The 17,324-nt window shown below is 41.2% G+C and overlaps 1 protein-coding gene across 1 annotated transcript in view; it reads right to left on the bottom strand.

Annotated features, from left to right (window-relative positions):
- The window catches only part of LOC310953813 (calcium-activated potassium channel subunit alpha-1a), a gene marked incomplete at its 5' end in the record, with an annotated part of 133,188 nt that extends 118,598 nt beyond the window's left edge, over positions 1–14,590 (bottom strand). Inside the window, one exon of the mRNA XM_083923023.1 lies at positions 14,300–14,590. Coding sequence (XP_083779149.1) covers positions 14,300–14,590 — 291 coding nt within the window. The remainder of the gene's footprint in view (positions 1–14,299) is intronic.
- Positions 14,591–17,324: the final 2,734 nt, after the last annotated feature.

Genomic DNA, 17,324 nt, shown 5'->3' with positions numbered 1-17,324 from the left:
TCTGACTACTTCTTGGAGCCGCAGCTCATTTATTTCAAGCACCAGTTCCTTTCAAACTGACTTGCCTCTCTGTTTGTGTACTTCGACACAAAGGTTGTGCAGAAAAGCAGACCACCGCCTGTGTGCCATGCACAGCCTAAATGTCAGACCCCTAATGCTTTTAATGGTGTGTGTGTGTGCGTGTGCGTGTGCGTGTGCGTGTGTGTGTGTGTGTGTGTGTGTGTGTGTGTGTGTGTGTGTGTGTGTGTGTGTGTGTGTGTGTGTGTGTGTATGTTAGAGAGAGAGATAGGAGAGAGAGAGAGAGACAGAGAGAGAGAGAGACAGACAGACAGACAGACAGACTGTATGTGTGAACAAAAACAGCAGGGCCAAGGCTGACACTGCAGTAAATCACATTATGCATTGCAATCTCTATATATCACAGCCACTGCCATTCTGCCCACTGGCTTCTCAATGCTGTTCCAAGTCTCCTCTCCGTATTTCACTGCACTAAAAAAGATTGACGGAAACCGAAAACATCACATGATAACATTGATGAATTCATAATGTTTGTGTTAATTAAATGTTTTTATGTGTGGATGAATGTCTGGATCGAAAGTAGCTGCAGTGTAATAAAGAAGCTCCCTCTCTTTGTTATTGGACCGGAGTGTGGCAATGGACGTAACGACTAGACTCTGTGAGGCTAAACAAGGCTAAGAAAGATCCTCTTTATCTATTTATAACAAGGAGATGTATTTCCTGACTTGTGTGTCTTTGGTCTTATCGCCTAGCATACATTTTTAAAATTGCATAAACCCTGTATTTCTCACACCCACACGCACGCTTCGCCAAGAATGGGTTGCTTTGATCGACAGGGAGCATGGCAGTGATGGTCAGAGGCTGTGTGTCAGAGTAATTACAGGGCAGCCATGTTAGCAGGCCAGGGCAATAGTCCCACACCTAGAGGAAACAGCATCAGTCCAGCATAGGTAGGGTTTCCCTTCAAAAGGCACTCCGCCTTTGTTTTGCCTACTGGACTGTCATGTGAGAATGTGCAGACAGCTAATTTCTCCTGTGACCCTTGTAAACTTTGACCCTGACCCTTTTCGAGACAGGTGAAAGGTTCCTTCTCAGGTCACGCTTAAGTCGTAGTTTTCCATTTCTGAAACCCTAAGCAGATGAATTCCCTAAAGAGGAAGGGAAAATCATCCATGAATTAAAGAGACAAAGGGTCATTTGTAGGGCCATTTGTGTTCTCATGGATTGTCAAAAACAGACAGCAGAGGACTACATCCATTTATTCCCTTCCTACTGTCCATCTTTGCATTTTCCATCTTTTCAATGCTATGTTTCCACATGCCATACGTGTTCTCACATAAGATCTGTCCCCCTGTGCTTATATTTGACAACTTGGGGCTTCCCAGCAGAGGACAGTCTTGTCTGGCTACAAATTCTCGGACCATGGCTCCTTTGGGGGGAACACAAGGGAGACCTAAAGGACAATCACAGATAAAAGATGCTTTGGGACAGGGGAATGGGAAAGAGGAAGATGAAGAGAGCGATGAGGGAGCTATGAAAGGGGAAGACAAGAAGCAGACAGAGGAAAATACCAACATATGGAAACCAATACTGAAAAACAAAAAGAAAGAATAGAAAATCACATATATGTGGAAATTAATGAGGTTAGGTCGATGGAGAGAAATAGGGTGAAAGTCTGTGGCTTTTTTGAAAACTTGCCAGCACACTTCTGTTGCGCATGTTCACTGGAGACAATGTGCAGTAGAACAGCTGCCAAGCTCAGCAGTCTCCTATTCCAGAGATCGGAGCACAGGGCAGCAAAACTAACCAGAAAAATTATACCCAGCCAACACTCATCACAAGCACCCACTCACTCAGGATATCAACCATCAAGCAATTTAGAGAAAGACGTTCTTCTTCTACCTTCTACAAAAGACTTTAATCTTAAGTACTAGAACTTAAAGGTTAATACTGGTGTCTATAGTAACTGCTATTACTATCTCAGAATCCTTATATGAATTCAACTTGTAGATATTTGACACTGATAAATGTAAACTTCCCCTCATACATTTTTATTTCAATTAGTATCCCTTATGTAAGCAAATCTGTCACGATTTCTAAACAGCATTTAAAATACAGATTTATTAAACACCTACAGTAAGTGTAGGCATAAGACATCAAGGATTGCACTCAGGAGTGTGTATAAGTCATTTTATACGTCCATAATGATATGTATCACAATGATCACAGAATAGCATGTTTTCTGGTGATTTCATCAATAGTCTATATGAAATAACCACATGGTAAAGCTTTTTTTTTGTATACTCCTGTCTAAATGTAATTCTTAACATTTATTACAAAAAAACTGCATGCATACAAATAATGTGATGTAAAATCAAAACTGCAATTTTTAAATTAATACTTCACATCTGATCTTCTGAGAAATTTGACTTAGTATGTGTTTGTTATTATCAATTTGGACAAGCTAATTGTGTATCACAATGTCCCTATATATGATTTAATCACAGTGCTATTCCATTAAAAGATGAGAAAAAAATCACACTGAATTATCACCAAGCCCCACTTTAAAGTCTCAATTAAATGTGTGCGTGGGATGGTTCTTTCAATGGCTCACTCAAGGTTTCATACCATTACTGCCAGCTCCTGCAGATAAGCCAACCCACTCCTGCTGCCTGCTCCTGAGATCAGACCACTGCTGCTGGCAAAAATGTTTTTATTTAAAATCACTCAGCTCTGTCCCACAGGTAAAATAGGACAAATTAGCCCTTATAGGTTCTTTTGATGTCATGTTTGTATAGTTACTCAACTGTTTAAAAAGCCAACTTAAGAGGAAAACTCAGCCTTGCCGTCAGGCTTCAGCAGCTATTTGTTTACAAATCCTGATCCTAGGAATTGTTTATTGATTAGAAGTCCTCTTGTGTAAGTTATCAAAGTTATCAACATTACTAATCACAATGTTTCATTTAATCTCGAAACAGTGGATTCATCGGTTTTTTGGCTGGCCTTTTTCACAGCAGAACATTTGACTTGACATGGCAGGAAAAGCACAGGTGGAACTAATAACATTAATTATGGTTCTGTCCCAGGAAAGCAAAGAGGGAGCCAGCATGAACATAACCAAAGATCTGGGACGTAAATGGAATGCAGCCATTACTAATGTTATTAATTACACCGATGCTTTTCCTGATGTGACGTGTCAAAGTGCCTGCTACGAAGAAGGCCTACTGCCAAAGCTTTCAGCTGAGTGCTCAGGACTGGCCCCATGCCTTGCTGAAGCAGTGAGGGTAGTGTCTAGAGCCAGACTGACAGTTATACTAAGTTTGACAAGTAAAATGTCACAATCTTTAATAAGAACATTAATGGGATTAGATTTTTTGGGGTATATATTTTTGGGATAACGGCCGGTACCATATCAAGCTCAAATACAGTAGAAGTATCAGTTAGGCTCTAATACTGTATTTTCCCTACTATCCATCGGAGTTAGGAAAATTTAACCAAGATAAAACCTTATTATCTCCCTTTCTCTTAAAACATAACAGAACTCTCAGCTTTAGCTTGTGGGATAAGTAGAGCATTCCTGGCTTCATTGTGTTTTTTAGGCACATACTCTTCTTTTGGGGCAGGGGGGCTCATAATCTTAAACAAGATAATGTGGTATATGTTTTCGCCACTTGATTTCTGGGAGCCAGAGTTTCTAGCCACAAAGAGATTTCATATCTTGAATCTGAACACTCATGAGCTTCCTGCCAGTGGCACCCCTTAGGCCAAAATGTCAATTTTGACCATCATTTAATATAATATGCATAATCGAATCAGCAGTTTGCCATGAAATTTGCTGACCCTTTCCTTTAGCCTCATTCTTATGACAAACTTTACATTTTTAGCCCAACTGCTGTTAAGCACCCAAGAATAGCACTTTGTTACATCCAACACTGTACTTTTTGTGGCGAGAAGAAAATCCCTTTTCCCTTTTCCCACAAGACGCTGCATTCATTATCATTGTCAGTCCAACATTCTGAGAAAAGGGATATTCAGATAGTACTGCCATGCACCACTACCACCTCTACTCCACTGCTTCTATATTAGCAACCTGTTCACATCCCTGCCTTGTCTCAATGCAACCAATTAAACCCTTATCTCATCAACTCATTGCTCATTCCTTGAGCATTAGTTACTGGGAGGACTGGGCTATGCAAAATAAGATTACTCAAAATGTTCAGTTTGACTGTTGGTGCTAATGCCCTAAAAATTAGATATATACCTTTAGTGGTAACCTTTTATCCAATTGCATATTGGATAAATGCTTATTTTCCATTTGTTCACTTTGAATAGAGGAACCTTAGCAGCTTGTAACTAAACATTTATGTATTAGGACATTTACTTTAATAATATTTTAGAATACTAATCATAATCTTAAAAGGTCATTCTAATTTGAACCAAGCTAGACAATTAAAGCCAGCTTACTTTTTGCCATCTTTATTTTTATACTAAAAACTACAAAGTGTTAGATATGTTAAAACACAAAATAGCCTCACATACAGTATTAGGTATGAGAAGCTTTGCTGGTTCTCCCTTCTTGAGCTCTCCATGGTCCTGAAAAGCTTCACTTGTGCAGAATAGCTGAGGCCAATGGTCATTATGGTTAACACATCCTGCCAAAACATTGCGATGGAGCACAACTGCGGCGTGTCACCGTTGCCAATGGATTCCACGCTTCAGATGAGCACCGTAGACAGCATTACGTGGTCTGAATATTACAGCTAATCCCTGCTGCTCCCCTGGTCAACATCATAATGGAAGGATACATTTCAACACAGACCACAAACTACCCGGAAGTACCAAGAGTGTGAATCCTGACTGACAATAAAAGAGAATACCATTTAAATAATAAAGTGAGTAGTAATGACCATCAGTGCTGACATCAGTGCTGACAAATTACTTTCCTATCGTACACGTACATCTGACATCTGTCATTCAGAATCAATTGTGTTCTCACGTTTGACACATTTTTAAGCCGAGTGTCAGCAATGATGCTATCTGTTTTTGATTCTAATGTTTCAAATAATTACCATGGAGCAACATTTCTGTAACTTGACCTCCACTCAATTGATATCACCACACTATTTCCATGACACAAGAAAAATGACACTGCAATTAAAGCTTTGAAAAGGAAAAGGAAGAAATGAGATAACAGACCACATGTGCACTTCCAAGCATTATGCAAGTCCATCTGACAAGTCCGGAGCAAAGAATGAAACATCACATCTGGCAGTGAAGCCGGAACAAGGGGCTTCATAACAGACACCAATTACAGATACATGATAAAATAAGTACTGACTGAGATGACAACAGGAGCAATTAGTTCATACAAATATGCACCGGTTTCATATCTCTGTGAGCAGTCAAGTGTATTAATTTATATATGATTTATAATGGGGCTCCAGAATAGAAATATGCAACTATCTATGAGAATAACTGATATCATCACTCAGCGCTTCCATTCAATACACTATCAATAGTGATTAAAAAACATCTACAACCCAAACAGTCCCCAGGAGGGCAGCAAGGCAATTAAATAATCTTCTGAACACTGACCAATCAAAGTGTCGCTTAATCTTAATGGTGTTGGCTATAAGTGTCAGTATGTGTTCAGTTCTGTTCTTTGTGCAGGCTGTTAGTAAAAAAATTTTTTAATTATGCTATTTTGTGTGCCAAGGACTTGCCAATCGTTGTTGTTATTTCATACTAATATTGTATCAAAGTTTAAATTTTGGTATTGTGACAATGTTAAAAGGCTCTCAGAGAGCAGCAGAGCAATTTTACATTATTGTTCATCTTTAATGAGGCATTCAGCAATGAACCCATGCACTCTGTGCATCATCTGTACATGATGTCTACACATGCTGTCATACAGGGTTCAACGCTAGGCGCATCATCTTACAAAGCTCCTGTCACTCCGAAATTGGTCTTCGCTTGGTTCACGTCGAGATAGATTTCACAGCTTTCAGAGCAATGCTGGGCTGCAGACGGAATCTGAGTGAGACAGCACCTTCTGGGATTTCACTTTTGCAAGCATCAAACAAGGCTGTAATTGACAGCTGGGCTATTCATTCTACACAGCCCCTCTGAGAAATGTCAGAAGAAGTCAAAAGGTAAAATCATTGTGTAGCAGGCCCGCTAACTTTGGCTGAACAGGGTCCAGCTTGTAAGCTGCCCTTCACTGTCAGTTCAACTTATTTCCACATAAAAATAAAACATTTTATCAGTGTCTGGTGTTCATTTAACTAATGGACACTGACTGGGATAGTGCCAAATGCGGTGCAATCTTAGAATTGTAGCACGGTGGCTATAAAGGCACATTGTTGGCATGCAGAAAGGCTGCTGTTAGTCTGCTAGGAGATTGACAATTAGCATATTAGCCTAGCCCCTATGGTAGTTAATTGAGACAGGTTTCTGGGGGCAGTGGCTGTGGTGATGGTGCAGCGCGATCCTAACACTTTCCTATCCGTCTCATATGCGCTTCGCTTGTATGTTCACCCACAGGGCCAGCCTCACAGAGCCATGAGAGAGAGCTGATCTCTAAATAGGAGGCCGCCTGCTGAGATCTTTGAAGGTCATTGGTGTGTCCTCTACACACTCCCTCTCTCTCTCTTCTCTGTCTCCATCTCTCTGCCTGTACATACATCAGTGTACACAGCTCAAAGCAACAATTACAACGTTAACCATGTTTTGATGTCCACATTTCTCTGATTTCTGAGAGTGGGTGGTAGGCTATGGGGAGTGGAGCAAAGATGAGGAAGATGTCTGGCTCTGCCTGATAATCCGCACCAAAAAAAAGACTAGTCCAAGGGCTGTGTGTGGCGGCCTTTCTGATTACAGCTTGGAACATTTCTAATCTTAACACCTATGTATAATGAGCCTAAAATAGAAAATAGACTATATGGCTTGGCATGAACACAAACACTGAATGCAACGATGCTTCTCACATCTGTTTCTCTGTCACTCATACAAAAACACAAGCATTTGCAGATTTAAGAAACGTAAGTGAGTTACTATCCAATGAGTGAGTGATAACAATGTGATTGATCATATGACCCACTAACGAAAGCCCTTGTACTTGCCTCTTTGCCAAGTATTCCAATCTGTATGTCTGTGACTATATTGCCTCCTTATATTCAAATGCGCCGCCATGTTAGTGATGCTGCTGAAGCTCGTCACTGCCTGTGATGCTGGGTTTCATTGTAAGCGAAAAAAGGTAAGCTTCCAACTTCTGAGGTTTGTAGTAAGGGCAGAAGTATAATAGGAACATGTGTGTGTATGGATTTAAGAGGGAAACATATAGGGGACGGACCGGAAGTAGAGAGGTGAATGTGTCACTTAAGTTTACAGAAAAGCAAAAGAAAGAAAGTCAACACACATAGCGACTATGAACGACAAGATGGAGGGCTGACTCCTCCCACGTTGAGCTCCTCCCCGGTCTGCAGGGCTGCAGTCAGGGCCTTCTCGAAAGAAGAGGCTCACCTGCAGTTATATCTTACTGCCATAGAGGCCACAAGAAACAAGATATCTCAAATATTACGGATTATGACTTTAAATATCTGTGAAAACACACCAACCAAGATATATCCACGTGTAATTATCAACACCTTTTCAGAATATCTTAATCTTAACTCTTTATTCTAATCTTTGAAAGTGGTGCAAAAGCATTACATTTCTAGGAAAGCATCCAACACAAACACACACACACACACACACACACACTCACACTCTGATGTTAAGCAGTTTAAGGACAACAACAGCTGAGGAAGAAAGCTGGTAGACTAGAAACCATAAGCCATGATCCTGCTGGATAGTCAGGCACTAGCTAGCTATCTCCCCCCTGCAGGCCTCCCTTGCCAGCTTAGCCAAGCCAGTCTCAACCAGCGGATCTACATGCAAATGGTTTTCCAATGCCAGTTTGACTAGGCAAGGGATCAGGTGGCTTAGACCCTATCACACATTTCCAATGATGGCAATGGCAGTCTAGCACTCTTCCCCCATGTGGAGCCAGGTATACCCTTCCCCTCCAACCTTTAACCTCTAAATAGTTCCTGGGGCGTGGAAGTCCTTTTAATAGTGCGGTGACTGGCCAAAGAAGACATAACAGCATAACAGCAGGGGAGCACAGTTTGGGTACAGGGGGGTTGACCTCTGTGTCTGCCTCATGATATACATAGTCTGCCCTGATATATAGCCTCTCCTTGTCTGTGGATTACCATACATCAGCATGGCACACTACAGTTGTCCCTAGATGGCCATCAAATCAGACCCAGAGAATTAGGGATTAGGGTCTTGAAAAGGGAGGATCTCCACTGAAGAATAACTCATGAGTCACACATTCCATATTAGAGGAGTATGAGAAAAGAAATTGAATCAGTGATGCTGGGCAAAGCAAGTCTGTATAAGCCGTGTGTGTTGTTGCTTTCCTCTGATTTGTATCATATGAACTGAATGTGTCTTGGACTGTTGTTCGGACAAGAAGAAAAAGTTATTCTAAGATGTTACCTTAAACTCTGGGTAATTTTAATGAGCATTTTAAACACTGTCTGACATTTTATAGACTAAACAGATCATCCGTAAAAAACGACAAACTAATAATAATGCAAACATCCTTAGCTGCAGCTGTACTCTTGATATCAGGGGGTAGGGACAGACATGCTGTGATGGAAACTGGTCATGCTTTGCCCTGGGACAGCTGTGAGGCATGTTCACTCCCAGAAAGCGTCAACAACACATGACAAGACACATGCAACTCAACCACTGGCCACAGGAACATAGTATTCCTCCTATACACATTCCCGAGATGACATGTAAAAACTAAGGAAGTGTACATAAATACAGCCGTAAGTGCACAGCAAGTCTTTATCCAGTGATACTCGTACTCATTTCATCAGGTTTTTGTGCAGTTTTTTTGTTTAATTAACTCTGCATTTCAATAACCTAGAGAGCTGGGCCGAGTTAGGCTTAGGGTAGTGAGAGCAACAGCTGATGTCCGGGTGTGTGCTCCATTCTGCTCTGGAGAAATGCAGCTGGTCCGTTGCCAAGCAAAAAGAAATACATAGGCTCACAACAGTTCCTCTCTGCAGGCACCTCCACAATCCATTCCACTTAAAAAGAAGCCAAGAGTGTCCCATCACTGTGCCATAGATTTGGCTCATCCTTGTCCAACAGAGGGACAAAAATGTAAACACAGACACATGCATGGGTGGGTTTCAAACTCAGGTTTGATTAATTGCCCTGCAAGACGTTGTGCTTTAAAAATCAATAACAATCAACAAATGCTTTTTGATGATTTAAAATGCCCTAAGGCTGTCATATCTCATTAGAAGGCTGATTTTAAGAAAAAGGATTTGTCCTTGTGGTTTAAAAAAATGATTTAAAGAAAACAGATGTATTACTCCACCTTTAAACTTTTAACTATGCTATGAGGTGTTAATAGTCATAGTGATAATAGGTTTGCTTTTTCATGAACCCCCTTAACTGCAGAATGACAAGGGTCAGAGAACATGGAGCCTTGGCACAAGATGCGTCCTCACCCCACCTCTTTATTAGTCGCATCACAGGAGCAAAACCTGGCGGATCGAGGAGAACCAAGGCACATCACATCAAACTCTCATTAGATAAGATGAAACTTTAATGACCCCATGATTGCCAAGGGGACACTGGGCTGGTGCAGCAGCGAATAAATATGAGGAAAAAACATGAGCGAAATACAAATGATCTCAGATAAAATGGAGCAATAGCAGGTCCATTTGTTTCATTTTATCAGTTTGTAAATTGTAAAATTGTTTGTAAATAGAATGTAGAAGCCAAAATATAATGTATGGTTTACAGCATTAAGTGTTTTTCCACACCTGCAGAAGTTGCCACCGTACTCTACGAGGGAATTGTTGGGTCTATGTTCATCTTAAATAAGTCATAGAGTGTGATCTATACCTACTCTGTAAAGTGTCCTGAGATAACTTTTGTTATGGTTTTGCACTATAAATAAAATTGAATTGAATAGAAGAGGACACATCCAGTGTACAAACAGAGCAGGTACTATAGCTCCACCAACACTCCTGTTGAGCTGTAGGCTCTTAAGTGTACATAAAACACTCCATGTTGCACCTTAGGGGGGTGCGGAGGAGGCTTTTGTACTGAGGTGAGGTGGGAGGTGTATTTGTGTGGTCCTCACTTCTATTTCACCATAACACATTACCTCTGTATTGTCAGTTCAGATCCATTTGCAGTCTCCTTAACACTTGTAGATGCTCTTCTTGTGTAAAGTAACACAAACTAGTGGCTGCCTCAGCTACATCATATCGACATTAAAATCTCACTTAGTCCGTGAGGAGATCAGGGTAACAAGTCAGTAATTCTGCACATTGTCCATCAGTGGATAATCAAGTTATCATTCATAGCATTAGCCAACATTAACCTGCAGGCAAATTAACCAGCTCACAAAGAAAGAAATTAGGGACGCAAGATTATTTTGATTCATCCGTTGATTAACTGTTTCAATTGTAAAATATAAAAATAAAATGAAAAATCAAACCAATATTCTAGACCAATAGTCCAAACCCTAAATATATTCTGTTTAAGATTTTTTTTAAACAAATCCTCTAAATTTAGAAGCATAACAAATGTATGGTTGAAGTTTTGATTGATGATAACTTGATTATCAAAAGAGCTGCAAATTAATTTTCTGGCGAAATAATTGATTCAATTGACTTGATTTGTTTCAGCTGTAACAAAAATAATTGTTTAAAATAACAATAATTTGCCCTGTTGCACTTTTAACTTTTATATAACAAATAACACAACAATAGGGATGGGCAACATGAATAACAATTTCTTATCATGATAAATTATAAGATTTGTTTATATTATATATACATATACAGTACATACAGTAGTAAGATTCTTGTAGCTATACAAACATTTAGTGGCAACTGAAATATACGTTTAGTTTAATAAGAGATTCATGATGTCAGTAGCTTGAATAATTTAGTTCATTCCTCAGCCCTACAACAGCTCTCATCAGGTATTTGTCATTTTTTAAATAAACCCATGTTTTCACATTTCTCCACATTTATGTTTGAATAGAGATTGGTGCCACAAACGCAAAACCTCTATACTCCTCCTTCCCACGCATCCCAAATAACAGAGGCATCATATAAGAACTCCTGGAGGTGGCATGACGCAGAGTAGATAACTAGACCATTAGATAACCATACAGCAGTGAAGCAGAAAACAGAAAACAGCACAAAAAACTCCACTTGAATGTCCTTCCATTTCTGTCAGTCATGCATGCGCACTGGCATTGTCTTGAGTAGGAAACCCCTTATCTAGAATGAGTGAAGTCTCGAAACTGCACTAAACTGAAGAGGATGAAATAATGATAACTAAAATAGTGATAACTGATGTTCGCATAGGAAAATCGAAATTACAGATATGGTTGATATGTGGTTTAAAAAATGGCATTTCAGCAGCACTCTGGAGCACCCAGCAGATAAATTGTGCCATAAACATTGCCATTACTAGCACAGTGTTAGAAAAATCAATATGGCTTTGTTTGGTTTTTATATTGTACGTTGCTTTTTCAGTTCACCCGGGAGACAGCATCAGAATGATAAAACATTGCTTTTCGGTCTGCAATACAGTTGTCCCATCTTGTTTCAGAAAGGTAGAAGCAAAAGGTGATTATACACGGTTCCTTGGATGTACTGGCTTTGCGTTAATAAGAACAGTACAGCACAGGTCTCCAACAGATTTGAAAAAGATGCACCACACACTTTTCTTGCTGCGTCCACTTATCTCATTCCTTCCTCCAGTATGATGTCTGTGACCTCTCCCTTATGATTCTGACAGAGAAGAGGGCCATTTAAAAGATTTAGGACACAGCTGTGTGTCAATGGCAGAGCGCAGGAGGACACTATGCAATGCAACACCATCTCTCAAACCCTTTCGTCACCCTCACACCCCCTGTTTCCACTTCCTCCTGTGTCTCTCTCAGAGTTTCCACCTCTATTTCCTTTCGCCCGATTCCAGGTTCCAAGTACTGTCAGAGAAAGCCCACCGCCCCACCACGCCAACTATGCATCCTGTTTCTGACACATGCCAACTTAGCCGGTCGCACTAGTCAGCTGAACACAGATCCAGTTTCCCCTTCTTAATACTCCTAACAAGCCTTTTCCCTCTGGCAGCCAAGTGTCAAGCCAACCAAAGTCACCTAACGGGATGGCTGTGCCTTCCACACACGGCAACACAACAACACAGAGAGGAAGAACAAACAGGAACACGCGTTTTCTTCTTTTTTTTTTACAGTTTCTCCTCATTTACAAGAGATGAGATGCAACCAGATACCCACCAGCAGTCACAAGATGGATACCTCATTATATTTGCATGGTTTACGTTCATCACTTACCCTAGCAAGTTGATGAGAAGTACGAAGGATGGCATATGGTTTGGTACGATTTGTGATACTGCATGGGATCCATGAGCATAACAAAAATGACAGGAGGCAGACAGCCAAGTAATAGCCTAGATAGCATACTGGGCAGAATTATCTCTCAGAGTACATAAAAGCTGTTTAGATGGGATGAGTTTTGCCAGCAGACTTAAAAAATGTCTAAATCCCTGAGGCTTGATTGTATTTTAGTTCTGATGTTATATTGCCGCCTTGTTTTTCTCAATATGCAGTCAATAGCCTGACTGGAGAATTCAAAAGGAATAAAGAATGCCTTAACATGAGATGACCTGTGTAATTTTATTTCATATCCAAAATCTTCACAGCTTCATTGAACACATCAAGTGAACAAGTCGAGGGTTAAGAGGTATGGTTTAAATCAAATCATCAGGATCAGGATATATCAGTATATATGGCATAAACTTATACATTTGGAATAATCACATGTATGTTCATTGGCATTAACTGTTTCACCGTTATGCAAAAGTCTTCACAAATGTAACCCATCAAACCCATCACATACTAATTTTGTTAAAGATAAAGATGTACTAAAAACCTGATACCCAGTTTTGCACCTTTCAGTGTGGCAGAGCAATCAAGGCTATTTTCTGCCATTAATGGAGGATGTCTCTATGCCGTGCCTCCCACCTGTCATGATATCAAACACAAATGGGCAGAAAAGAGCCAAGGCCAACAAAAGGACATGGCAGAAGAGCAGCAGGAGGGGAATGGCTCATCCATTTGAACTGGACACAAACCAACCACATCAACGATGAGAAAGCTCTCCATCACTTTCTCTTTCTCCCGACCACCATCATCATCATCATCACGGCATCCTCATTTCAACCCCCTCTGCGCTTAACGCTAACCCTGCCACTTGCCATTACCTGGTTTCTTTATATTAAATATATGCTCTTAAATACCTTAAACATGTTAAGCCATGTTTTGCACACTTGTTTCACTGCCCCTCTGTTCAGCCAGGGGACCACTTGCCCTATACACAAGTGTGTGAGTCATGTATGAAGCAGGCTTTATTTATGTGTGAATCAGACATGATTTATTGTAATGGACAGTTGCTGCTTTGTTGTTTTTCCTATTTTTATATCAGTCCTGAAGACAGGTTACTTTAAACATTCCACAAAGAAATTTAATGTGCAACAAAAACACATTCCAGCCACCCGTGTGTAAAAAAAAAAAAATTGAGAATAGAATAAAGATGTGAGGAGGAATGCTGTTTCCAGGGAGTTGATATTGCAGAGTTGTTGCATACTATGAAAGGGACAGCCTTGATGGGTCTGCATGAGAGGTCCCAATGGACTGCATTAGGTCTCACTGGTGGAATGTGCAGGATCACATGTTCACAGTTACATGAACCTAGTGCAAGGCCCCCTGAAAGTCCACTTTCCCGAGAAGTCAATGTGTACAATGATGGTACATTGAAGCACGTTGAATCACAATAAAATAAAAAGGAACTGCTCTCCTCTCATCCCACCCATATCTGCCATGCAACACCACCCCCTTCATTCGAGAGTGGGAGTTGGTAAACACAGCCCAAGCATAATAACAATCACATTGAAGGGATGCATTCATTGTGAAAAAAAAGACACTTGATATCTGTTTGGTGCAGATTATGTGGAAGCCATTAAACTCAGCTCACTGGCGTGCCACTTGCACAGTGAAAGGCCATTACAGAACAAGAAGTCAGGCGTACTGTCACAGAAAACAGCATCGGTGGCGTTTAAACATGATTTCACATCTGCACACTGACTATGGACAAACTGGCAGACATACCTTGTGTTTGACGTTGCAGTGGCAGCAAACAGTCCACATATATTTGAGGGTCCTCCAGAGCAGGATGATGAAGAGACCCCCAAAAAACGTCACCATGGAGGAGGCGAGGAATGCCCACCACATGCGCTGTCCATTATTGTCGCAGGGCACCTCAGACGAGAAAGGGATGACAACGTCTTCCATCTTGGATATTAAGATTGAAGAGTCCGGATTTCTATTATTATTGATATTGCTTGTCCTCATAGAGCTGTCGCTTCCATGGGGAACGGTGCCACCTGCCTCGGCTAGCATTTAGGAGCCTTGGAGAGCCTGTGCCAGCGTCCCCAGCCCCACTCACCAGCCATATTGCTTGAAAAAAAAAATCCCCTCTTCTCTGTAGATTATGTTCACCCACCCGATAGAGACTCTTTCTGATATTTTTTTTTTTTTTTTTTTTTTTAGCAGTCTATGAATCGTTTATTCGTGACAGCGTGAGACACCGCACACGCAAACAGGACCAAAATAGCGGGTCGATGGCCCTTGGAGAGAGGCATTTAAATCCGCAATATTGACGAATGTTCCGCTTCTCAGTCTGAGGGGTTTTCTGGCTCTTCCACGCCAAAAGCCATAGCGAAGACGGCGTCGTTTGCAGCCGCCGAGGCTGCCAATAATATATCGGGCAATGGTAAATACAGACAGTGAGAAATGTTTACAGCCGGTTCTCGGCGAGGCGACCTCTCTTTAGCCGTCTTCCATTCAGGGATCCTGTCGATCAGCAGGCGGAGAATTCGATCGATCGTTTTCACTTTCTTCAAGCGTCAATGGGCTGACGTCTTGCAATAAAAACAAACACAAAGAGAGGTAATTGAATTCTGGCTCCGCAGCGGCTGTAGACTACATAATCTTGCGGGTGTTGTCAATGTTGTCAATTCTGCGTAAAAAGAACGAGCGCCCGGGTGGGTGACACTGTCTCCATTCGGTCTCCTGCAGCCCTGGCAAGAAGCGGCCAGCTGAGTGCGCCTGTCAGATCCGTTCCAGAGGAGAGCGGGGGAGATTTACAGGTAGGAGGGCGGAGCTAAACGCTAATAATAAAGATGGACAGAGGGGGCAGTTATACCGCGACGCTGTTTATCCCAAGTGGCGACCCGGTCTGCGTGGTGGAGTGTATAAAAGAGATAGGCTACAATCGCGCGTTTGCGTCTTTGATGCGCGTCAATGACGCACGTCGCAAAAATGAAGGAGACTTTGAAAAAAACACATCGATCAGTGATACATTTAAGGATTATAGCTGAGTATATAAACATCACATACAACTGATGAGACCCCGTTGGAATTGTAGCGATGACAGTGGATATAAAACCACAATAAAGTGAGGTTACTCATGCTGCCTGCGGATCTTATTGTAGTCTACTGACTTTTCATCAAGGATAGTGTCCCCCTTTTTCAATTACTGAGTCTGTGGTTTGTCATCCATGGATCCATGGCGTCCCTGTTTTTATTTTTTGAGAAATTAACTTGATAAAAAAATTCCTCACTTACACACACCGGTCAATTATTGTAATATGCTTGCACTTATAGCTCATATATTAGGTCAAAAACAGGTGTGGATTGGTGATGATGGTGAGGCATTACAGTAGTTTATGGCTGCACAGGATGTCCCTCAAGTAGCCAGCCAGACCAAAAGATATGGGGAAACAGCTGGCTCGGGAGCCCTGAATAACCACTGACCCCTGAGCACCAGGCCAGGCAGGTGCACACAGCCACCTGTGTCACAAGGCTCCAGAGTTCTTGGAGGTTGTTTGCAACAAACCCTCAATAATGTGTCACAAAAGTCCTTCTGAATTATTTATTTAAGTGAGCATGATTAAGGTCCATATCCCCTCTGCACTCTGTGTGATTGAATGTATAGGCAACGTGGTAAGAAAATTATTCTGAGTTAAATGTACGTGTGGAATTATGACACTTGATCTCAAGCACAGTCCATCTGAAAAGTAAACGTTCCTAAGTAAGGTGCGGGGAAGATATGTGATATGTGTTCTGTGATGGTAATTTATTGTCTGGGAAATATTAGGGCTTCTACAGGAATAGCTGCTGTAACGGAATCCTTTAACTGCTATCCAATGGAGTTACGGAACAAGAATAAACTCAGACACAACAGGTTTTAAATGTTTGTAACATTATCACTGATCTTTGCTCTCCCACATCAACTTTGCTCCAGAACCCTGCAGAAAAACAGAGATTGAAATAAGGTTTCAACTTTAGAATACAGCTATATTTCTATACATTGTAAAGCTTGAGCAGCATCTGATCAGCAAGTGGTCAGACAGCCTGACAACTATCAGGATGGGCCTTGGAGAGCAGCTCTTTAGTTGTCCTCCTACTGGTAAAATGGTGAACTGTCAGATTAAAGGAAAATGATGCTGCTTTACAGCACCCTATGGGAGGATCCACTGCCATTTTTTTTTTTTTTTTCAAACACTGCAACATTAACATTCTTGCTAGAACAAGAAGTGATACTAGCCAGGACTTATTAAAGCTGACGTTCCTAATGCCTCATGATGATGAATGTTATTAATGCTCAACTTTATCATGTTATTTTCAGGGAACAAGTGAGGTGTAAATCACACATAGAATTCCAGTCGACAGAGGTCTTCTCTTGAGAGAAATAACATTTATTCATGTTGTTGAATCATGTATACATTTACATATATATGCATATAACTTGCTGACAAATGTACAAGAAAGGAAAATAACAGGGAATCTTACTCCATACTGTATACAAACCAACAGAGATCCAAATTGCAGTGCAACAATGCCCCCAAAGCAGCCACAGAAAGTGAGAGCACCAGCAGCACATATTTCATACATTGTGTGATATGCTGCATTTATGTCCAGCCACCGGAAAAGACACTTGGATTGATCATCCCTCACGCAGGGCCAGCTGTTGGGTGAGTGGTTCCTGTGGGCCAGCAGAACTTTAACCAGAGGCTTTCAATGCTGGCCGATGAGGAGATTAACACGAGAGCAGTCAGGTGGTAATCCCCCA

This window comes from Echiichthys vipera (assembly GCF_963691815.1).
Source record: "Echiichthys vipera genome assembly, chromosome: 11".
Taxonomy (NCBI): Eukaryota; Metazoa; Chordata; class Actinopteri; order Perciformes; family Trachinidae; genus Echiichthys; species Echiichthys vipera.
Note: the sequence above shows the minus strand (reverse complement) of the source record. Positions and strands in the feature narration are given on the sequence as shown.